The sequence below is a fragment of the Pogona vitticeps genome, chromosome 1 (genome assembly GCF_051106095.1).
Source record: "Pogona vitticeps strain Pit_001003342236 chromosome 1, PviZW2.1, whole genome shotgun sequence".
NCBI lineage: Eukaryota > Metazoa > Chordata > Lepidosauria > Squamata > Agamidae > Pogona > Pogona vitticeps.
The window spans coordinates 168,691,954-168,717,435 of NC_135783.1; the positions used below are offsets into that span (position 1 = coordinate 168,691,954).

Sequence of the window (25,482 nt, forward strand, 5' to 3'; positions counted from 1 at the left end):
CATCGGGAGACCCAAATACCTCTGATGTCAGCTGCCAACTTGCCAGATCCCTCTGGGAGAGAAACCGGAATGGCAGACCCTTGGAGACCACACAGGCATATGCCACTCTGTGGTTCCCTGCCACTCAGGGGTAAGGCCAGGTGCCTGGCCCCTGAGCTAGGGCAGTCCATGGCTCGCCCCTGAATCCTTTAAAGTGATTCCATACCAACCAAGACAGGCAAATTCCCACCTGCTGCCTTTCATCCCCCAGATCCATCCCAAGGCTCCAAACTGCCCGAGCACTGCAGCTGCAATCAGTCCATCATGGCCACCTGAACATCTCCTAGTCAGATATCATAGCCCAAATCCAAAAGATGTACTCCATCTGGTTGAAATAAAGCATCTTATAAGAAATGTCTGGATGCTTGATCCAAGTGCCACCCCAAGATGTCACCAAGTGATCCAGTGCCCTAGTCACTTTCTTCCGAGTGATATCCACCTTCCTGTGGTCATGGGCTCTTCCAACCTGCCTCTCAAGGATGTCAGACCACATTATCTTGATATTGGGGCACCAGTCATGAAGCAACTGTAGATCTGCCTTCATTGGGAATATTAAGTCTAAACCCTTGTGGCTAGCAAGGACATTTTCACCCATCTGGAACAGCAGCACATCAGGTAGCCCATGGCATGAGGCATGAAGAAAAGCTGTGAGTTGCTCCCACCGCATGCCTCTGCATCCCAACCACATCATGTGCACTGCATCATCAAGGCTAAGATTCTGTCCCCAGCTCATGATACTCGCATGGTGTCCTGCCCAATAGATGACGCTGTGCCCCAACAACCAAACATGCTTCAAGGAACCTATGGGCAGAACTAAGAAATATGGAAAGTTCATTGTTAAGTATTCAAACCACAAATGCAAGACTTCTAAGCCTTAGACCACCATCTCCCCAAGAAGGCTAACCAGACCAGGTCTTTTTTCATTCCTTTTGTTATTCTGATGTAATAATGTGGTGCCCAGAGGTCATTCTAACGAGCCTCACATGGAAAGTCCTCCCTGGGGCCACCACCATACATGCAAAATTGAGTGCCTGCAGCTCTTTCAAGGTACACTTTTTCTGTGGCAAGAAAGCTACAATGATTTTTGTGAGACCCACTAGTTTGTGTTCCAGAAGATAAGACATGCCAACCACGGTATCCAGCTGGATGCCCAAGTAAACCAAAGAACTTACTGAGCCCTCTATTTTTTTGGGCTTGGCTAATGGGGCACCCAACTTGCCTACCAAGTTCTGAAAGAGCCTTAAGAGAGTAGTACTAGAGATGGAGATGAATTTTTAAAAAGGTGATTTGTTGTGAGGTTAACAAAGCTTAACAAATTAATGAGTGCACATTTACAAATATTCTCTGAATTGATTAATTGATTCAATTCATTTTCACTTTAAAATGCTTTACAAACTGGCCCCAAAGCACCTAGAGACGCCGAATTTGCAGGGAAGCTTCCTTAGATGGTTTTCTACAAGACCAGCAAGTTTGGCAAACATTAGGTAACGGACCCCTGAGTTATATAGTCACAAGGAGGACACCACCAGGAAAATTCTCCCTAGGAACTTAGAGAATCCTAAATCACACAGAAACTTTCTGTGTCTTTCCCCAACATGCCTCCCAAGTTTGGTGAAGATAAGATATTGGATATCTGAGTTATTCACCCACAAATTAGGTCCCCCCAGGAAAGTTTACCACAAAATGTGTTTTTTTATTTAATTTGAACATGTGAATCTACCAACTACCAACAAATATATAAGGTAAAAAAATAGAAAAAGAGATGAGAAAAAGGGGAAAAATCCCCCTCCCCCTTTTGAGGACAGAGATTCAGACCTCATTAAGTCCCAAATTTCCCAAGTTTCCAGGGAGCACTGAAGGAAAGAAAAAGAAGAAAAAACACATAAATAATTTTGCCCTAAACTTTGATCTGTCCCTGGGCCCAAACATATATATTAAGTTCCAACTTTGTTTTGCATAGTCCCTTGGTTGTTCTCGTAGTGCTTCTGAGTGTGTGTCTAGTTCTGTAATGTCCAACAGCTTCTTCAGGAACTCCTCCATCGTAGGTATGTCTTCACTTTTCCATTTTTGGGCACAGAGTAACCTAGCCGCTATAAATATATACATCAAACAATATTTGATTTTCTTATCAGTAATTTCTGGCATAATATTTAGTAGTGCTATTTCAGGTTTGAAATTTAATTTCTGTTGAGTGACTCCTTTTATTATTTCCCAGAGCTGTAACCAATAACCCTTGGCTTTTTCACATGTCCACCACATATGATAATAAGTTCCTACTTTTTTTTTTACATTTCCAACAGATATTGCTGCTACCCTCTGACATTTTTGCCAGCTTTACAGGGGTATAGTGCCATCTGTAAAACATTTTGAGGATATTTTCTCTTAAGTTTACTGGCTTAAACATTTTATAACAATCTTTCCACATCATTGTCCAATGATCAATATCAATATTATAACCGAAATTACTTGCCCATTTTATCATCGTCTCCTTTATCCTCTCATCCTCCAGATCATATTCCAATAAGTATGTATGCATTTTCTTAATTTTTTTCTCATCAGTGTAAATCCACAGTTTGTCCACCTGGACTTCACCCTCAAAGAAGCCCATATTTTTATCTTTTTTATATCTTGATTCTAGTTTATTCAATGACCACCAATCTGTCGCCACCCCTAGTTCCTCTAATTCTTGCTTATTTTTTATATTTTGTTCTCTATTAAGTAATTCTTTATATATTAGTAACATTCCTTTCTGATTCAACACTTTCAACGTAAAAGCTTTTATAGGAGCTACCCATATTGGAATTTTCTTGTAGGTTTATGCTTGAAATTTATGCCACACTAGATCCAATGCTTTCCTTACAATATGTTCCGTAAAGTGTGATTGTGCCTTATATTTCCCATACCATGCCAACCTATACTTAAGTCATGCCCCTCCAATTTCAATAATCTTTGGTTTACAAGAGTTATCCATTCTTTTATCCATATCATAGCGCACACCTTATAATATAATAACCAATTCGGTAGTCCTGCACACACCCCCCCCCCCCCGTTCTTTCAAATCCTGTAAAAGATTAAGTTTTATTCTTGGTTTCTTAGTCATCCATACAAATTTTGTTGTCAGGCGATCCAAGTCTTTAAAGTATTTGAAATTTAGTAATATTGGTAGATTTCGAAGGAGGAATAAAAGTTTAGGTAAAATCATCATTTTTATCATTGCAATTCTTCCCATCAGTGACAATTGTATCTTACTCCATTCTTCCAGGTTATTCTGAATTTCCTTCTGTATTCTAAGATAGTTCTCTTTCATCAAGTTGCTTGTTTTTTTGGTGATGATGACTGCTAAATATTTGATTTTTTGTACTACTTCAAAATTAGTTTCCCTCACCAGTTTTCCGACTTCTTTATGTTTTTAATCATAACTTTTGTTTTTTGATAATTAATTTTAAAACCTACCACTTGTCCATAATCTTCTATGATTCTCAGTACTTCCTCTGGGTTTCCATTAGGATTTTCAAGTATTATCACCAGATCATCTGCATAGGCTTGTACCTTGAATTCTTCACCTCTGATTTTTAGTCCTTTAACTCTCTCATTAGCTCTTATCTGCCTATTTAAGATTTCCAAAGTTAATATAAATAAAAGAGGGGATAGCGGACAGCCCTGTCTTGTGCCTTGTTCAATCAATATGCTCTCCGTTAAATTCCCATTGACCTTAATCCTGGCTTCCTGCTTAGAGTATATTGCTTTGATTATTTGTAGAAATTTTCCTTCCACTCCCATTTTCTTTAGTTATAGCAACATAAATTCCCAGTTGACATTAACAAAGGCTTTCTCTGCATCTAAAAAGATTAGCATCATCTGCTTTTCTGGATGTAGTTCATAATATTTGAAAATGTCTATTATTGTCCTTATGTTTGATGACAATTTCCTTTTAGGAAGGAAACCTGTTTGGTCTTTATGTATAATTTCTCCCAATATTTCCTTTAATCTTGATGCCCAGACGGTTGTAAAGATCGTGTAATCAACATTTAAGAGAGAGATTGGTCTGTAGTTCTTAATTTTATTTTTTTCGGTCCCCCCTTTATGTATTAATGTAATATGTGCCTCTTTCCATGAACTTGGTATTACCCCCTTAGACTCAATATCTTCAGTTAACTTCTTAAATTGAGGACTTAAGATTTCTTCAAACGCCTTATAATATTCAGCTGGTAGTCCATCTGGTCTAGGGGATTTCCCACCTTTCTGTTTTTTCCAAGCCCCTTGAATCTCCTCCATTGTGATTAATTTGTTTAATTTCTCAAATTGTTGGGAATCAAGCCTCCATGTTAGAGTTTTATTCAAGTACTCCATTTGCTTCTCTTGCTCTACTGCTCTTTTCTTATAAAGGCCGGCATAGAATTTTGCAATTTCTTTTTCAATCTCCTTTTGTGTGTAGATTTCCTTCTCTTGCTTATCCAGTATTTCCGTAATCCTTGTTTTCTCTCTCTCTCTCTTTTATTCTATATGCTAACCATTTTCCTGGATTATTTGCATTTTCAAAGAAGTTCTGTCTCGCAAATTTAATTTTTTTCTCCATCTCTTCTTGTTCTAATAGATTAATTTTATGCTGTAAAATAGTTATCTTTTTTAATAAATTCTTCTTAGTTGGGGATTCCTTTAGTTCCGTTTCCTCCTTTTTAAAGGACATTATTCAGGTATGATATTGTTTGTTCCTCTCCTTTTTCCTTTGTATATTATATTCTATTGCCCAACCACGAAAAAATGCTTTAGCAGCATCCCATATCACTGTCATCTCTATGTCCTGGGATTTAATCATTTGGAGGTAGAAATTTAACTCCTTTTTAATTTTATTCTGGAACAGTTCTTCTCTCAATAGAGAAGTTATTCTCTCTGTTCAGCCTCCATGAGCCTTTTCTTGATGTTTGTCCTAAATTCATCCATATTGGGTTGTGGTCTGCATTTGTGTTTGGTAATATTTCAATTTCATTCACTTGATAAATAAATTCCACTGAGATCTAGCAGTTATCTATTCTAGACCAAGAGTTGTGCCTATTTGAATAAAATGGGTAGTCTTTTCTTTTTGAATAGCTGGTTCTCCATATATCAGTTATACTTAATTCTTCTGCCATTTCAAGAAATACTTTTGGTATCACATTTCTTGTGCCTTTCCTCCCGTTTCCATTTCCCGTTGATGTGTCCTTTTCTGTATTCACTATTGCATTAAAATCACCCATAATGCATATTTTCTGTTCTGCCTTCGGAATTAATTGATTCTTCAGTTGAAGATAAAATTTATGCTGAGATTCGTTTGGTGCATATGTATTCACCAATAGTATCTCTTCTCCCTCATAAGAAATTTCCACCATCAATAGTCTCCTGTCTTCTGAGGTGAAGACCAGTTTTGGATTTAGCTGTTTCTTTATATACATTGCTACTCCTTTCTTCTTTTGTTGATTTGAAGCTATGAAAGGTTCCCTAGTCTAGGCATTACTAACAATTTTTGTCCTTTTCTTTTATATGAGTTTCTTGAATAAAAATGATGTCCGCCTTCGCTTTGAAAAATTTATTAAATATTTTCTTTCTCTTCTGGGGCGAGTTGAGCCCTTTAACATTCACTGAGAGAAACTTAATTTGTTCCGCCCTCTGCACGGTTCTTACTACCCATTTTATCTCTGTTCCTTGCTTCTGGTTCTCCTTACTGGTGGAGACATCTTTGGCCTTTCTTCCTCCTCTGCTTGTTTTTCCTCTTCTCCTTGTTCTCCTTCTGATTCTTCACTCATCAACTGTAATTCTTCTTCAGTCAGCTTCAGTTTTTGTTTCATTTCTATCAAGAAATTTCTGGCTTTCATTTTACTATTCAGGTTGTATCTTCTGGTCTCCCAGGTCAAGTATACTCCTTCTGGTACCTGCCACGAAAAGGGAATTTTCCTTTTAATTAATATTTTAGTGAGAAAATGGTATTCTTGTCTTTTTTTCGCATGCTCCAAGCTGTTTCAAAATGTTTATTTTAGTTCCTTCTATCATCAAATCTTTTTCTCTGTTGACTTTAAGAATCTTTTCTATTACTGTTCTTCTCAAAAATTTTATATGAATTTCCTTTGGCAGTTTATTTGTCTTGTGAAAGAATTTCCCTGACGAAAAAGTATTTTGATCAAATCTTCTATCTCCTGTTTAGTTATTTGTTCAGCCAGTTCTCCAGAAATTAATGTTATTGATTCCTGTGGAGTCTCTCCCTGCATCTCTTCCACGTTCTGAATCCTCAAAAAATAAAAGGCTTTCTCCATCTCTAATGTAAGCAGGCGTGACTGCATCATGTCTTTTTCTGTTTTAATGTATGTCTTGTTCTACTTTTTAAAATCTGTTTGACTTTCCCTGCTGTCTAAGTAAATGAGTCTTATCTTTTCATTAATGCTTTCAATTGCCACTCTTACATCCTGAATCTGATCCGAAAATTGTTTGATGATATTTGCTTGCATCTCCTGGATTGCATTTTTGAAAGGATCTTGACTCATTAATTTAGCTGCCCCTGAGGTGGCATAGCCTGGTGAATCTTCTTTTTTTCTTGAAGCCATATTACTCCCTTTCAACTTCAGTTCCTTAAAAAAAATTCCTCCTTGTTTCTGGCAAAAACCCTTTCCACCCCCCCTCAAGACAGTACCACAGCACTGACAGAATTATTCAAACATAGACCAAAAACATCAATTACAGTATAGATCTCTGATGCAGTTTCCCAGCCAGTCACTAGAGGTCCACAGTTACTCTAAAAGAAGTGGTGAGGTGGGTTACATTGCCTTACTTTTTAGTCTGTCAACAGAGTAGAACACAAATGTCCAGGAAATTTCAGCCTACTTACAGAAGAGAAAAGAATACAAAAGGGAATGGAGAAAAGTTCTAGCCAACCACAAGAGGGCCTCATCATAGTCAAACAGTCTTAGTTCCTGATCTATAGTATTTTTACCAACCAGGCATAGCACAGTACCTAGATAGAAAAAAAACAGCTCTTCATGTTAAAATGGGTGATGGAAACCATCAAAAACCATTTTAACATCTTTCATTATAATCCAAATGTGTCTTTCTGTATATCTCTTGAGTGAAAATCCCCGATGGCAAACTTGCTGCTGTCACTGCCTCCGGTAATAAAAATGGATTCCTTTCTCCTTTTCCTTATCAGCAGGCTTCTCCCCTCCTCTTTTTATTTTGATGATCTCCAGATGACGCTCACATACTAACAAGCCATTAAACTTTCTCGATGTGATTCTTTATTGTTCACAGCTCAGCTGTTTAAAGCAATCACACTTCGTGGGAGTTGATGGTCAGGGCTTACAAAACTTTAAAAGTCTGTTTAAACCAGCCCCCCTTTGATTCCCCCACAGACGTTTGCAGACATTTCAGTTCACTGCTGCAACTTCCAAAGTTCTTTCTTCCCTTAAAATTAAACTCTCCTGTCCCTTGCCGTCTGGAGTTCTTTTATTTTCTTAAGAGATCTTCGATTTTAAGCTGCTTGTTTACCCCTCCTTTTCTTAGTGAGGTAAAGCAGCCTTTGTGGAGGCGTAATATAAAGATAAGTGTGGTCATTCATGCTTAACTAAGCTTCCAGTCATAAAACTCTCTCTCTTATTAGCTATAAATCTTGGACAGTTTGCTTCAAATTCAATAACTCACTTTTCCAGAGTCCTTCGAAGGTCTGATCCCAGTGTCTGCCCCGCAGAGTCTCACAGCTGCGACAACATTAAAAAATGGTGTCCGACGAATCCTCTGCCTGGAGAAAAGAATTTCCTGGGGGGGCTTTGCTCCTCCACTCCCACAAGATCTCTCAGCTCTCCTGCGACTTGGGGTGGCCTGCTCCTGGCTCTCCCCTGCTCCTAATTTCTTAGGGGGTGTCTGGATTCATGGCATACAACAGGTTTTCTGAGGAGCCCAATTCCCTACTGCTTTGCTGTTTCTAGCTCCGCCCCCTCTCCAGGAGCAAATGGCATTGAGGGAGTTTGATTTGGCTCCAGCAGAATGAGACCTCTTTGGCACTGAGGTAGTTTGATTTGTCTCTGGCAGGAACACAGAGGCATGACGCATTGAGGTAGAAATTGTCTTCAGCAGCATCACATTTGGCAGTGAAGTAGAGTTTGCCCCCAACAAGGAATGAGACATTTGGCATTGAACTAGAGTTTGCCCCCAGCGGGCACTGAGGCATGTGGCATTGAGTTAGTTTGGCTGCATCAGGTACTGAGGCATTTGGCAGCAAAATAGACTTTGGCCCAATCAGGCACAGAGGCATTTGGCAGCGAAGTAGAGTTAGTCCCCATCGGGCACTGAGGCATTTCAAAGTTTCCCTCCCTGGATTACATCATAAAACTGAGCTATACATGGATGAAATGCTAGATACTTGAATTGCTTTCAGATTGGGAGGGAAAGGGAAAGACAGCAGAGCCGGGTGATTGCTTTGATCCCTTTCCCCCTCTTTCTATGCTGCCATGGGCATAGAAAGAGGGGGAAAGCTTGATCCAAGCCATCCAGGCCCAGTGCTCTTCAATATTTGTATTAATGACTTTGATGAGGGAGTGCAGGGAATGCTTGTCAAATTTGCAGATGAAACCAAATTGGGCAGAATAGCTAATATCCTAGAAGACAGAAACAAAATTCAAAATGACTTTGATAGGACGGAGCACTGGGCCAAAAGGAACAGAATGAAATTCAACAGGGAGAAGTGCAAAGTACTGCACCTTGGAAAAAGAAACCAATTGCACAGTTACAAGATGGGGGAATGCCTGGCTTAGCAAAACAATGAGTGAGAACTTGGAAAAATCATAGATCACAAGTTGAATATGAGCCAACAGTGTGATGTGGCTACAAAAAAGGCAAATGCTATTTTAGGATGCATTAATAGAAGTACAGTTTCCAAATTCCACAAGGTGCTAGTCCCTTGAAGGTAGGATAAGTGGTGAATTAAGCACTGATTAGGCCTCACCTTGGGTATTGTGTCCATTTCTGGACACTGAACCTCAAAAGGATGCTAACAAATTGGAACAAGTTCAGAGGAGAGCGACAAAGATGATCAGGGGGCTGGAAACCAAGCCTTATGAGGAAAGGTTGAAAGAATTGGGCTTGTTTACCCTTGAGAAAAGAAGACTGAGGGGTGATATGATAGAACTTTTCAAATATTTGAAAGTCTGTCATACAGAGGAGGGTCAGGATCTGTTCTCGATCATCCCAGAGTGCAGGACACGCAACAATGGGCCCAAATTTTAAAAAGACAGATTTCGGTTGAATATCAGGAAAAACTTCCTGTTAGAGCAGTACAGTAGTGGAACCAGTTACCTTGGGAGTTGGTGAGTGCTCCAACACTGGAGGCATTCAAGAAAAACTTAGATAATCACTTGGCATATATGCTTTGATTGCATTCAGCAGGGGCTTGGACTTGATGGCCTTGTAGGCCCCTTCCAACTTCACTTTTTTATGATTCTATGGTTCTATCACCCACCCCCCACTGCCTTTGCAAAGGCAGCGGAGCTGGAAGCCTGATCCAAGCCATCCCCCAGCCCCGGGGGTGGGTTTACCTTCTGGCAGGCTTTAGCAAGCTTCTCGAAGGGAAAATCCATCTCTGCTTATGCCTCCCGCAGGACAGCTGATCTGTGGGGGCATAAGCAGATAGGGAACGAAGGGACAAATGTAAAAGGGTTATAATCGTTGCTTCGTATTCATCAGGGTCTCTGGACTCCAAGAATATAAAGCAACAAATATCTGATGAATCAGAAATATTTGTTGAATATCCCTGATTTGTTTTTATATTAGATCCCATGTCTAGTTAGCCCATTCTATTGTTCTAGGCTTCCCAATAAATAAAAAGTCATTAAAGTAATGTGTTGCTGGCTGTGGAATTGACCCTGCACCAGAGTATCCATTCCAAGACGGTGCTGAATGTCCTAAATGCTGCGCAGGAAACAGAGCACCCCATGGGCATAGCTTTATCTACATATCAATTATCTTGGAACTTTAAAACCAAAAGTGAGAAGTCCCCAGGGTGCACCAACAGGATCCTGAAGACAGATTGGATGTCGCATTTTGCTAGCAACGCCCTTAGGCCTGATGCCTTAATCTTTGCTATGGCATGGTAAAAAAAATTCACAGTGCATAGTATTCTTCTGAGATGAGGTCATTAACGGATGCCCCTTGAAGGTAGGATAAGTGGTGAATTAAGCAGTACTCCCCACAGGTTAGATACCAACCCCCACAGGTTTTCTTTAGGGGGATACAAGAATAGACCCGCTAAGCTGCTCACCTTTAGCTATTTACTAATTTTTGCATCCACTACATGTGATGTGGTGGTGCTGCAGATTAAACCGCAGAAGCCCCTGTGCTGCAAGGTCAGAAGACCTGCAGTTGTAAGATCGAATCCACGCGATGGAGTGAACCCCCTTTGCTCGTCCCAGCTCTGCCAACCTAGCTATTTGAAAGCATGCAAAAATGCAAAATGCAAGTAGATAAATAGGTACCACCACGGTGGGAAGGTAATGGCGTTCTGTGTCTAGTTGCGCTGGCCACGTGACCACGGAAGATTGTCTTCGGACAAACGCTAGTTCTATGGGTTGGAAACAGAGATGAGCACCGCCCCCTAGAGTCGGACATGACTGGACAAATTGTCAAGGGGAACCTTTCATGTGATAGCGCTTGGGCAGTTTTTAAATAATCTGCACCTGTTGCTACCTGAGATCCTACATAAGGTATCTTGAAACCTTTATGGAAACTCTCCCACAAGTATGGGAGCTGCCTTCTGATTTTTACAAGCCAGAAGGAGGGTGCACAAGTAGACAGCCTGATAGGAGTCTTGTCCATCAACCACGTTTAGTTTAGTCATTTAGTCGGGTCCGACTCTTTGTGACCCCATGGACCAGAGCACGCCAGGCCTTCCTATCTTCCACTACCTCCCGGAGTTGCATCAAATTCATGTTGGTTGCTTCGCAGACACTGTCCAGCCATCTCATCCTCTGTCGTCCCCTTCTCCTCTTGCCGTCACACTTTCCTAACATCAAGGTATTTTCCAAGGAGTCTTCTCCTGAGATGGCCAAAGTACTGGAGCCTCAGCTTCAGGATCTGTCCTTCCAGTAAGCACTCAGGGTTGATTTCCTTTAGAATGGATAGGTTTGTTCTCCTTGCAGTCCAGGGGACTCTCAAGAGCCTCCTCCAGCACCACAATTCAAAGGCATATATTCTTCAGCAGTCAGCCTTCTTTATGGTCCAGCTCTCACTTCCATATATCACTACTGGAGAAACGATAGCTTTGACTATGTGGACTTTTGTTGGCAAGGTGATGTCTCTGCTTTTGTCAAGGTTTGTCATCGCTTTCCTCCCAAGAAGCAGGTGCCTTTTAATTTTGTGGCTGCTGTCTCCATCTACAGTGATCATGGAGCCCAAGAAAATAAAATCTGTCACTTCCTCCATATCTTCCCCTTCTATTTCCCAGGAGGTGATGGGACCAGTGGCCATGATCTTAGTTTTTTTGATGTTGAGTTTCAGGCCGTTTTTTGCACTCTCCTCTATCACCTCTATCCTTACAAGGTTCTTTAATTCCTCCTCACTTTCTGCCATCAGAGTGGTATCATCTGCATATCGGAGGTTGTTGATATTTCTTCCAGCAATCTTAATTCTGGCTTGGGATTCCTCCAGTCCAGCCTTCCGCATGATGTATTCTGCATATAAATAAGCTGGGGGACAATATACAGCCTTGTCGTACTCCTTTCCCAATTTTGAACAAATCAGTTGTTCCATATCCAGTTCTAACTGTCGCTTCCTGTCCCATATATAGGTTTCTCAAGATATATATAAGGTGGTCAGGCACTCCCATTTCTTTAAGGACTTGCCATAGTTTGCTGTGGTCCACACAGTCAAAGGCTTTTGCGTAGTCAATGAAGCAGAAGTAGATATTTTTCTGGAACTCTCCGGCTTTCTCCATAATCCAGCGCATGTTAGCAATTTGGTCTCGAGTTCCTCTGCCCCTTCAAAATGCAGCTTGTACTTCTGGGAGTTCTTGGTCCACATACTGCTGAAGCCTACCTTGTAGGATTTTGAGCATAACCTTGCTAGCATGTGAAATGAGTGCAATTGTACGGTAGTTGGAGCATTCTTTGGCACTTCCTTTCTTTGGGATTGGGATGTAGACTGATCTTTTCCAATCCTCTGGCCACTGTTGAGTTTTCCATCAACCACAGGCTATCCCTAACCCTATGAGATCTACTTCCAAGCCCCAGAAGTGGGAGCAGTGGAGGGGGCCCCCACCATCCTATTGTATGTTGAGTTTGGAGGGTGGTCTGACTCCCCAAAAGGGCAACTGAGAGATCTGTTGCCAGAGGCACAAAACGTGTGGGTGTGGGCCGAAGTAGCTGTTGTAGTCATGGTCAAACCTGCAACACTGCCTACCATATTTCCCTGCAATATTTTCCCAGCTATTTTTTTTTTTTTGGTGTTGTCCTTCCTCCCCCATCACAGTGATTTGCTCCCTTCCCTCTTCTCCTTAATATGTGGACCCACTTCAACTAGCCACGGTTAATCATTAATGAGGTCCCATCTTGCATTAGCACTCTAGGACTCTCATTTCCTAAAGACCTCATCATGTTCTATTGTGGGACCTTCACCTGCTAAATTTCTAGCCAATAAACATTACACAAATGGTTTTTTTAGATGCCAGTCCCTCTCCAGGTAAGCTGTCTGGAAAATCCCCATATATTCTGTGTAGCCTGAGAGTCAGTTGATTTCCTTTAGAAAAGCCCCTTCTTTTCTGAAGTTCTTCCTTGTCCTGTCCCTACTCTTAGTGTACCCCCTTCACCTTCTGGCTTAATCAAAGTGAAAACACAATAGCCCTCTATAATTTGCTCCCAAACCATCCTGGAAAGATGTAGACCAGGGGGATCCTCATTTGTAAAGGATGGGCCTGCCCTAGCACCATTTGATCACCCTGCATTCCATACTTCATGAGATCCCTCCTGTGCTGTGTCCTGCCTGTGGACTGCCCAGTAAGGCATTGCCAGGACCTGTGTAGCCTCCCTCCAGTAATCCCCTGATGCCCCATGCACATACTCATCCAAGGAGGACTCACCTGAAGTGGTATCTGTAGAAGACGAGTCTGTTTGCCTGGTGGCATGCTTCCTTCCCCTTGTGTATGCCGTGCCTGCCTCCTCTTTTTCCATTGTCTCTTGCATCATATTTCTGGACTCAGAGTACTGGAATCACTTGAGTCCCAGGCCTCCCCCTCTGATTGGCCCTCTTAGTTGGTTTCCTCTTGCTCTGCCACAGTACTCCTTAATGCTTCTGCCTGTGTGAGGGTCCCCAGCTGCTAAGTAATCTGCATCAGGGCTTGAGAAATATTCTGCAAGATTTCCTGCTGCCTCTCAGCCAGCACATTCAGGTGCTGACATGCAACAAGGGTGGCCATGCCCCTCAAGAGCTGGGGCCTGGGAGCACTGTGTCGTCCTGCCCATGTATGGATGTTATAAGACCCAGGGTTGGCCTCTGGTGCCAGTTGGCTATTGGGTGCCTTCTTTGGCTTGTCTTTAAAGAGCTATCGCCTCCTCCTGAAGCATGCTTGTATGCCTCACCTGCTGCCCTGATATGCCAGCCAATAACTAATCTGGGCTGGCTCTACTGGCCTAGGACAGTTAAATGATCCTTGCCTTTTTCGTACAAGGAAGGGGTGGAAGTTTTATTCCGTGGGATCATACAAAACTGGGGGGGGGGGGGTGTTTAACCTAAAACAATGCAACCATGAATTGTCGTCCTACCTCTCTATGGCAATATAGCCATGCACTGAAGAAAATGCCAGTATTGCACTCCCAACTCCAAAGATTAACAGTCCCACAGGCCAAGGAGGGCTGTGGCCTTCGGAAGAATACTGCCACACAGAGAGGCGTGCCCTGCTGCCCAATACTGGTCTTCTCCTCCTCCTCCCTTTTCAAGACGGCCAAGCCCCTTACTGGTGATTTCAGCTCCCTTTGTTAGGATATATAAGTATACATTCCAATGTATGCCCTGCAGCTCTTGTTTTTATGGCAAGCCTCTGCAAGGCAGCCCAGCAGCTGGGAGCAAAAAGGATGCTGGCCCTTTGTCCCATTGCTCCTCTGTCCAGCTTTCCTTTCTCCCCAGTCCTCCTTTCTCTTTCCTTGTTCTTTTGGTCTTCATAACTTGCTGCATTGCCCTTTGCTTGTCATCCTCTCTCAGCCATGCCTTGCTACACCGTCTCTCTCCCTTGCTGGTTCTGCACCCAATGTGTCCCAGAATAGTGCCAAGCCTCAACTGAGGCTTCAGCTGATACCCCTCTTATATGCTGTGTTGGTGGACCAGAGTGAGAGCTCCACTCCTCAGGTCCTCCAGCAGCAATCTTCCCCACCCCTGGTCAGACTAGCCAATCAGATTCATCCAGCATGATCCAGCTGAGTGCTCTGCTTCCAGGATCCCCTGCGGCACAGCCACATTCCAGCCCCATGTTGGGGGTGCCAGAGCAAGGCTGGGGGAAACTGGGCTGCCACCCCAGGTAAGTCTGGGTACTGTCCTTATTGTCCCTTATTTAAGGAAAATAATTAAGATTGCCAGCAGACTAAGTGGTGTCATTGGGAGTATGGAGGTATAGTGATTTGTTTCCCATCAACTGGGCTGCTGTCAGAAGGGAATGCTGGGGGATGATGTGACCCTAGACCTTTTCACAGTGGTAGGATGACCTCTGGGGCCTACAGAGCATTCCATAATAGAGGCCCTACACAAAATAGTTGAAAATGTGCTACAGTATCAAGCTAAACCATCCTGTCTTTAACATCTGTGTGAGACAATTCAAAGAGAAATTTGAGGGAAACATGCCTAAGAACCCAGAAACTACATTTAAAGCTACTATTCTTAGCCCCCTCCAATTGCAATACTGTTCCTTATAGAGCTGGTCAAAGGATTAATAATATCCAATAATTAATTTGTACATTTGAAATGTGCTTCATAGAGTATAGCTGTATCAGATCTCTATCTTAACTACAAAATTGACTTGAAGGTGTGCTTTCTGTTGGTTTTCTAGTTCCTGTGTTGAGTGTCGTGCCTTTGGGAGTGGCGCATTTCAGAAGAATTGTTCACAAGCTTGTTCAAACATTAATCTGGACAATAATGCTAGACCCAAAAGTAACGTGGTAACTCATATTAAATCATGCAAGGAGAAGGATTCCCAAAATTGCTGGATTTCCTACACTATGGTTCCAATGGATGGAGAAGAAAAGTATTTTGTTGAAGTCAATCCTAAGAAAGGTATGGGTGGCACAATTTCACCTGCTCTCAGTTCTAACAAATTGGACAGATGGTTTGGCCATCATCGCTCTCACTCCAACAAAATCTTACTGGCAAAGGCTGACCCCAATCAAGCAGGGTGCCTCAGTGAGTAATCAAGAGTTGCAACAATGTTGGTCAAACTGTAGGTCCCAATCTATATAGCTTCGCCCTTACAACGTTCTGGATGGATGGTGCTGTAATGAGACCATTTACTTCATTTTCAACCTCCTTACAGTGCCCTATAACACACCATTGCTGTGTTGTGCCTCTCTTCAGAGATAGGGTCTTTCCTCTTCTTTATAAATATATGCTTAAAATTCTTTTTCAAATACACAGTATGAAAATATGCAATATGTCCAATGTTACCAAAGATGCGATTTCTAAGATTTTCTATTATAGAGAGGCCAAGAAGGGCACAAAAGCTGGAGTCAGTTTAAACTTGCAAGCAGCACTGGGTTTGCTCTCTACAGGTTGATGCAGGCCTTATCTTTTCAGGACGGGGACTTCCAAGGAGCAGGGGCTGTATTGGCTTCCAACTCCTAAGTTAAAATGCATCTTGTTTTAAAACAGAATCATGCCTCGAATTCCATTAGCACAATTCTACTTCAGAAGAAGACTGTAAACCTGTGTACTGCAGATACAATGGGAGGGGCCTGATAGGACGCTCTTCCTTTTGGCATGAAAAAGTGACTGTGTGAAGAGGGGGAAACTGCTCATGGATACTCTCTGCGGGGGCCAGAGCCCTGAGTGTCTGTTCTGTCTCATAGGAATAGCCTGTACAGTGGTGCCTCGCTTAACGATGATAATCTGTTCCAGGAAAATCGCAGTTAAGCGAAAACATCGTAAAGCAAAATTAAAAACCCCATTGAAACGCATTGAAACCCGTTCAATGTGTTCCAGTGGGGTAAAAACTCACTGTCCAGCGAAGATCCTCCATACGGCGGCCATTTTTGGTGCCTGTATAGCGAGGAATCCGTCCCTAAGCACAGTGGGGAGCCATTTTAATCACCCGGCAGCCGTTTTGAAAACCCGACTGTCAGCTGTTTTTGATCGTCGTAAAGCGAAAATCGGTTCCCGAAGCAGGGAACCGATCATCGCTAAGCGAAATCCCCCCATTTAGGCCATCGTTTTGCAATTGCAATTGCGATCGCAAAAAGATCATCGTAAAGCAGATTCGTCATAATGCCGGACAATCGTTAAGTGAGACACCACTGTACTTGACAGGGCTGCACCTCCTCTTCAGACTGTTGCTTTTCTATGCTCAATCTTGTCTACTAAGCAGCAGCAGAGGCAATTGGGATAGCATGCTCCATCATGTGCTTTAAAAATGCCTGAATAGGGCTGTAGTGTATGTTTTCTCTGTGTGTAAAGAAAAAGGTTGTTGCTGTTTTTGTTGTTGCTTCAGTGCTGCAGAAATGCAGCATTGAGGGGCTTGGAGGGGCATATATGTTCTTCTTTAAGCTTCTAAAGCCACACAGATGAAAGGTCTTTCCCAGCTGATTGAGTGATTGAGGATGAAGCAACTTTTCACCAGACTAGGAAGCCTTTCCTAACAAGATTTGATAGTATTTAAAGAATCTGTAACTGTAAAAGAATTCGAGGCAATCTTACCTATAATTGCAGGTGTTGAACCATGTTATGTGGAGCTGCCTTTGAATATGTCATTCCAAATTTTAGTCAACATTATAAGGGAAATATTTTTAACTTTAAAAAAATCTGTAGTATTGGTATGGATTTGTGATACATTCCCAACATATGTATACTCAGTTTCTTTTCTCCATGAGATAATGCAAGTTTTCTGCCTTCTCTCTTCTCTTTATAGAGTGTCCAGAGCCCCCCAATGTTGCAGCCATTGTTGGTGGCACAATTGCTGGCGTAGCTCTAATTGGGCTTCTTCTCCTTCTGATTTGGCGACTAGTAACAGAGCTGATTGATCGCAGGGAATATCACAGATTTGAGAAGGAAAAGTCCAAGGCAAAGTGGAATGATGTAAGATTTGATTGAAGTATTCGCGAAGGCTTCCATGGCTGGAATCTAATGCTTGTTGTGGGTTTTTTGGGCTCTTTGGCCGTGTTCTGAAGGTTGTTATTCCTAATGTTTTGCCAATCTCTGTGGCCGGCATCTTCAGATGTAGTATCCCTGTTCACTAAGGTACTGATAAAGGACACTCTGACACTCATCCAGCAGATCTTTCCAGAAGACATCAAGGCCCTCTTCCAACACTGCCTAACGACCAGCTATTTCCAGTGGGATAATGAATTCTATGAACAGACAGATGGAGTGGCCATGGGCAGCCCCCTCAGCCCAGTTATAGCAAACTTCTACATGGGGCATTTTGAAAAACTTGCCCTGGCTTTGGCACCCCTCGCACCCACAGTCTGGTTCTGATATGTGGATGACACCTTTGCATTTTGGAGCCACGGTGAAAAAAAATTGGAAGAATTTCTCAACCATCTCAACAGCATCCACCCAAATATACAATTCACCATGGAAAAAGAAATAGAGGGCCAACTCCCATTCTTAGATGTCATGGTCCTATGCAAAACTGACCTCCGACTGGGACACAAGGTCTACAGAAAACCCACCCACACAGACCGGTACCTACAAAAAAATTCCAACCACCACCCACAGCAAAAAAGAGTCATAATGAAAACACTGGTAGACCGTGCGAATCGGAAGTGTAAAGCTCAGTTTCTCAGCACTGAACTCAACCATCTGAATTGGCCCCTACAGGCAAATGGCTACTCCAAAAATGAAATCACAAGAGCCATCAAACCAAGAAAACAACACCGAACTGAAGAAGAAAAACAGCCATCCACAAATAAAGTATTTCTGCCATACAATCAAAGGGGTCACAGACAGCATGGGGAAACTTTTGAAAAAAACACCACCTACAAACAGTATTCAAGCCCACCAAAAAAATACAACAAATGTTACGGTCAGCAAAGGAAAGAAGGGACCCCCTCACCACTGCAAGAGTATACCGGATACCTTGCAGTTGTGGCCAGGTATATATTGGAACCACAAAATGAAGCATCCACACCAGAATCAAAGAACATGAGATACACTGCAGACTAAAACAACCAGAAAAATCTGCAGTAGCTGAACATGCCCTAAAACAAACTGGACATGAAATTCTATTTCAAAATACCGAAATACTAGACAACACCAGCAATCATTACATCAGACTGCACAGGGAAGCCATTGAAATCCACAAGCACCAGCAGAACTTCAACAAAAAAGAGGAAAGTTTGAAACTCAACAAAACTTAGCTCCCCCTCTCAAAAATACAGCGTGCAAAAGGTCAACGAACTCTACCCAGCCACAAGGATAGGGGATCACTACACACAAAAGACCAACTAATGACATCCATCAACCACAGTGACAGATAATTTCTCCTTCTTATCACAATACACCCACAACAAAACACACTAATCACCCATCTACAGAAAAAGACAAAAGCCCATCTCACAGCCATAAATACTCTACTCCCAAGCCAACTACACCAGAGCACAGAGTGCTGTCCTCTGAAGATGCCAGCCACAGAGACTGGCGAAACGTTAGGAAGAACAAGCTTCAGAACACGGCCAAAGAGCCCAAAAAACCCACAACAACCAACTGATTGAAGCCTTGGTTATATGGTGCCTGAAGCTCATGGTTGGATTCCTCCTATGTGACATGTGGAAGGCAACATGTGACTTTTATCTAGTTGTTCAAAGGTTGGTGTTTATAAACAATATAGTCAGCTTCAATTGTATGAATGGAAGCTGCATATATTAACAGGTGTAGAATTAACAAAAACATAAGAAGGAATGAATATAAGTAGGCTAGAGAGATTACCCACACAATTTTAGCCACATAATATGTGACCTCCTCCTTCTCTAGTAGATCCCAGAAATGTATCCTTCCTATTCATTGAATCAGCTTTCTACTGATTTATCCTCCCCTCTGCCCAACATTGTACCAATACTTGCATGGCAAAAGTCATTCCACCTGTGCACAAGCAGGGAGGTGACAGTACATGGGGAGAACTCCAAGGCTTGCAAAAGCATATAAACATTTTATTATCCAAGTACTATCTGGTGATTCAGGCCATTTATATAATAAATCCCATCCCAGCTATGTAGCTCACTGGCCATCTTCTCTCCTTCCCTGTACAATCATCCCCTTCCCTTGAAGGGCATGATTGTCTTCTTTGGAGACAAGCTAAGATGCTCATTGAAAGAAAGTTGACTCACAAATCCTTCAGCCAAGACTAGATTGGCTGCCAGTCAGCCTGATCCTTGGCACTCCCATGTGGAGATGTGGTCCTTGAGATAGCTTGGACCCAACCATTTAGGGCTTTGTAGGTTAGAACCAGCACTTCCAATTGTGCCCAGAAACAGAACAAAAGTCTGTGGAACTGACATTGATTTATTAGACCAAATGACATTGATTTCTTAGACCAAATGGAAGTCTTGGCGGAAATCTTAGATATAGAAAAATCGCAGATGAGTCGGGAAATCAGGCAGATTTTTAGAATAAATACAAGTTTTGCAAGGAGGAACAAGACCTCAAGAGACGTCCATATTACTTTCCTGAGGAGGAAAATAAAAGAAGACATATTGAAGAGGTCAAGAGAAAACCTATTAAGGATCCAAGGTAAAGAAATTGAAATTCTAAAACAGATTCTTTGGAAAATCTGGGAGATTAGAAAGCAATATTTCTTCTTCACAAAAAAATTAAATGAGAAGGGCATAAATTTTAGATGGCTAACAACTGAAGGAATCATATTAAATTGGCAATCCAAAAGATTTAGATTAGATAGCCTGGATAAAACCAAAGATTTCTATGAAAAATACATAGCTACGGGAGAAGAACAAAGTGCTTCAGCAGAGACAAAATAAGAAGCGTGACAAGACAACAAGGGAAACAAATGGAGATTGACTACAAAACCAAGTGAAAGAGGAAAACCAGAGCAACTAATCCAACATACAGTGGTGCCTCGCAAGACGATGTTAATCTGTTCCGCGGAAATCACTGTCTTGCAAAAACATTGTCTTGCAAAACCAAATTTCCCATAGGAATGCATTGAAAATTAATTAATGTGTTCCTAGGGGGAAAATTTTTTTTAAAGGAACTTAAGGGGTAGGGAGCTGGGGAAGCACCATGAGAGGACTGGTGGGGGGTCCCCTCGCTGTGATTGCCAGCTTTGGAGGTCCCCCGCCAGTCCTCTGATGGTGCAGGAAAAGCTTCCAAAGTGCTCTAAAGCCGGCGCGGGTGGTTTTGGGGCACCCCCACCAGGGCTCTGATGGTACAGGAGAAGCCATCAGAGGTGGCGGGGGTGCCCCAAAACCACCCGTGCCGGCTTTGAGGGTCCTCCGGGGCTTAACTTGCACCATGGGAGGACTCGCCCGGGTCCCTCTGCGCAGCGATCGCCATTTGCAGAGGTTTGTCCGAAACCCTTTTTAAAGTTACCTCTTTCTCCAGCCTTCAGCAAGCCTCGGAAGGGAAAAGGGAGAAAAAAGAGCATTTTTCCCTTCCGAGGCTTGCCGAAGGATGGAGGAAGAGGCGGGAACTTTGAAAAGGGTTTCAGATAAGCCTCTGCAAACGCTGATCGCTGCGCAGAGGGACCCGGGCGAGTCCTCCCATGGTGCAAGGTAAGCCCCGGGGGACCCCTAAAGCCGGGGCATGTAGTTTTGGGGCATCCCCGCCAGGGTTCTGATGACTTCTCCTGCACCATCAGAGCCCTGGCGGGAGTGCCCTGAAACCACCCGCGCCCGCTTTAGAACACTTTGAAGGCTTTTCCTGACAGTGCAGGAAAAGCCTCCAAAGTGCTCTAAAGCGGACGCAGGTGATCGTAGAGCGGAAAAGTCCCATTGGAACCATAGTTTTGCGATCGCGAAAGCAATCATAAAAAACCCATCGTAAAGCGATTTCGTCCTCAAGCGGGGTAACCGTCTAGCGAGGCACCACTGTATAAGTGAATATGGAAACAATAACAACAATATTTTCAGTAAACATAAATGGACTAAACTCTCCAAAGAAAAGAAGGAAAACTTTTTTTGAAGCTACAAAAAGAAAAAGCAGATATAACTGTTCTTCAGGAAACCCATATTAAAGAAAAAAACTGCAACTTATTAGAATGTCCAAAAATAGGTAATTTGTTTTATGCATGTGACCTTAAACAAAAGAAGAGAGGAGTTGCCATCTATGTGAAAGCTCATAAGGAAGCCAAATTTATCTACGCGGACCAAGAGGAAAGAATCTTAATGGTGAAAACAGAGATTAATAGTAAAAAAAAAACCACTGGTAGCTGCTATATATGCCCCCAATCAAGCTCAAGAAACATTTTATAAGAGGCTTTATAATATTCTAAGAGAGAAAAATTATCAAAATATTTGCTAAATAGGAGACTTTAACACCACAGTAGATCCAGTAAAAGACTACAAAAAGAATCATAAAGGAAAAAATTAAAAGAAATGCACTACCCAAAATATTCTTTGAAATGGCAGAAGAGTTAAGATTGGAAGATACCTGACGAAGACACAATGAAGAAAAATTACAATATACTTTCTATTCAAACTGACATGAATCCTGGTCCAGGACTGATATGATATGGACAACAAGTGACTTGAGGGTAGGAATAGATGAATTAAATATACAAACAAACATATGGGCAGATCATAACCCACTCAAAATTATCTAGAAAGGAGAAGGGAAACAAAAAGGAAAGTGGACACTTAATACAAAGATCCCCAAAGAACAAGAATTTATAAATAATAAAAAAAGAAATGAAATGCTACTTTAAAGAAAATGAAACACAGTACACCTCGACACAGACGATATGGGATGCAGCAAAGGTGGTATTCCGTGGATTAGCAATATCATACATAATTAAAAGAAATAAAGCAAAAAGACAGAGATATAATAATATGAAAGAAGAACAGAAGAAGTTGGAACTAGAGCTACAAAATAACCCTAACAATAAATTGGTGAAAAAGGAAATGAACATGTTGAAACACAAACTGAATCTTATGGAGACAGAAGAAATGGCACAACAAATAAAGGCTGCAAAACAAGCTTTCTTTGAAGTGCAAATAAACCAGGACATTGCTTAACATATAAATTGAAGAAACAAAAAGAAAAAAAGACTAATAGATTTAAAAAATAAAAAAGGTATACTACAAACTCGAAAAAAACCAAATAAATAATATAATAATGCATTTCTATACCAATCTTTATAAAGCGTTGGTAATAGATGAGAAGAGGATAAGAGACTATTTGGAAAGAGTAAATCTCCCCAAAGTATCAGAAGAAATTAAAAAAGATGATGAATGCTGAAATAACAATGATGGAAATTATGGAGAGTATAAATAAACAAAAAAATGAGAAAACTCCTGGGCCAGATGGACTCCCTGTGGAATACTACACAATATTCCAAGAAGAAATAATGGAACCATTAAAAAGGTATGTAACCAAGCATTAAAAGAAGTGATGATTCCAAAAACCTGGTCGGAAACAAATACCTAAGGAAGGAACAGATCCGACACAAATAAGAAATTATAGGCCGATTTCTCTACTTAATGTAGCTACAAAATATTTGCATCTGTTATGGCGGAAAGATTGAAAAAAAAAACACTTAATGCAATTTATACATGAAGATCAAAATGGTTTCCTCCCAAAATGACAATCAAAGAATAATATAAGAATAATAATAGATATTTTAGAATACTATGAAGCACATCTGGAAAAACAAATGGCACTTTTATACCTGGATGCTCAAAAAGCTTTCGATAATTTAAACTGGGAATTTATGAAGATACAATTGGAGGTGATGGACTTTGGACGAAACTTCCTAAATATGATAAAAGGAATTTATACAAAGCAAATAGCAAAAATAATTGTAAATGGAGAGGGAACAGACAAAATTGAGATTGCCAAAGGAACACGACAAGGATGCCCACTTTCCCCATTGCTGTTTATTCTTTCATTGGAAATACTAAATAGAGAAGTTAGAAAGAATGAAGAAATACAAGGAACAAAGATTAAAGATGAAATCTATAAACTCCAAACATTTGCTGAGGATCTGGTCTTTATTCTAGAGAACCCAATGGAAACAGCTCCAATTTTACTCCAACAAATAAAGGAATATGGCGATGTAGCTGGATTAGAAATGAACCAAGAAAAAACAAAAAATTTAACCAAAAACTCAACCCAAAAACAAAAGACCCAACTTATATCAAATACAGAAATCCAAATAGCAAAGAAAGTAAAGTATTTAGGAATTAATTTGACCGCTAGATGTTCCTCATTAAAAGAAGACAATTATAGGAAACTTTTTGAGCAGATAAAACAAGATTTAGCAACATGGGAGAAATTACAATTATCCTTTTTAGGTAAAATGAACATTCTTCCAAAAGTAATTTTCCTCTTTCAAAATCTACCAATTAAACTGGAGCAGAAATTCTTTGAAGAGTTAAACACTCTAGTTACAAAATTTATATGGCAAAAGAAGAAGCCCAGAATCAAATGTAAACTACTGCAAGATGCAAAAGAAAGGGGAGGATTTGGTCTACCAAATTGGAATTTATATTATCAAGCGAGTGCTCTAAATTGGATTAAGGAATTGATAAAATTTAAAAAACAGAAGAATATTATATCTAGAAGGACACGACCTCCAAGCAGGCTGGCACGCCTTTTTATGGTATTGAAGAGCAAAAACCCATAAATACTTTCTTTGTTAAAAGTCTGGGGAAAAATTAAAAGTAAAATATACATGAAAACTCCTAGATGGATCTCATTGATGGAAGCATTCATTCACCCAAATTTATTAATTTTTTAGAAAATAACGACATATAATGAGCTCTTAAACGAGGAAGGACTATTAAAGACAAAAACGCAACTAGAGAGCCAAGGACTGACTTTTTCATGGTGTCCCCAATTGCAACTACAATCAATCTATAATCAGGACAAAAAATGAGGATTTTATAGAGTATTCACTCTCTATAAGTATACACTCCAAGAGTATACACTCTTGATAGAATATTACTATAGAAAAACAACAAATTCAAAAAGTATACAAATTTTTATTGTAATGGTACACTCAAGATGAAGAGGTTAAGGAGACAATGTTAAAATGGTCAAAAAATTTTGGATATACAATGGTGCCTCGCATTACGACGTTAATTCGTTCCAGCGAAATCGCTGTAGAATGAAAACGTCGTAAAGTGATTTTTAAAAACCCATACAAATGCATTAAAACCCGGTTAATGCTTTCCTATGGGCTGGAAACTCTCAGTCCAGCGAAGATCCTCCATAGCGCGGCCATTTTCACTGCCTGTGCAGCGAGGAATCCATCCCAGAAAACAGCGGGCAGCCATTTTGTTTACCCAGCGGCCATTTTGAAACCGCCGATCAGCTGTTAAAAAATCATTGCTTTGTGAGAATCGGTTCCCGAAGCAGGGAACCAATCATCGCAAAGCGAAATTCCCCCATAGAGAACAGCATTTTGCGATCGCTTTTGTGATCGCAAAAACATCAACGTCAAGCGGTTTCGTTGTTAAACGGAGCGCCCGTCTTGCGGGGCACCACTGTAGTATAGAGCTAGAAAAATGGCAACAAATGTGGACTAAAAATCTTAAGCTAACATTAGCAACTTCTTATAAGGAAAATCTATACAAAATGTTTTATAGATGGCATCACACACACACACACACATATAAGATGTTGTTTTTGTACATTTTTATGTTGGGAAAATAATTTTTTTTAAAAAAAAAAGTCTGTAGAACTGCCATAACACGGGGTTATGTAATCTCTGTAACCAACCCCATTTAATGATCTGGCAGTAGTGCTTTGGACAGGATGAAATTTCCCAACACTTTCCAAAGGCAGACCAACATATAGCACATTACAGTAATCCAGCCATGATGTAAATAAAGTCACCTGTCACTATGGCCAGATCAGACCGCTTTAAGAAGAGGTGCAGCTGGCACCCTAGTTTTAATTGTGCAAATGCACTCCAGGCCATATATATAATTTTTCTATCTATCTTGTCTATCTAAAACTGCTTTTGAATGAGAACAATGCTTGCCATGTACATTATTGGATGGCACTTTTTTTCTTTCTCTGGCCAGTGTTAAGTCTCGCAAGATGGTCACTTGTTGGTCTAGAACTGAA

The 25,482-nt window shown here is 41.1% G+C and overlaps 1 protein-coding gene across 4 annotated transcripts in view; it reads left to right on the forward strand.

The window, feature by feature from the left end:
* ITGB2 (integrin subunit beta 2) overlaps positions 1 to 25,482 on the forward strand; it is a 98,883-nt gene that overhangs the window by 70,704 nt on the left and 2,697 nt on the right. For all 4 annotated transcript variants that reach the window (XM_020809213.3, XM_072994750.2, XM_020809218.3 and 1 more), the window contains 2 exons: positions 15,080 to 15,303; positions 17,147 to 17,313. In XM_020809213.3, the coding sequence (XP_020664872.1) occupies positions 15,080 to 15,303; positions 17,147 to 17,313 (391 nt within the window). The remainder of the gene's footprint in view (positions 1 to 15,079; positions 15,304 to 17,146; positions 17,314 to 25,482) is intronic.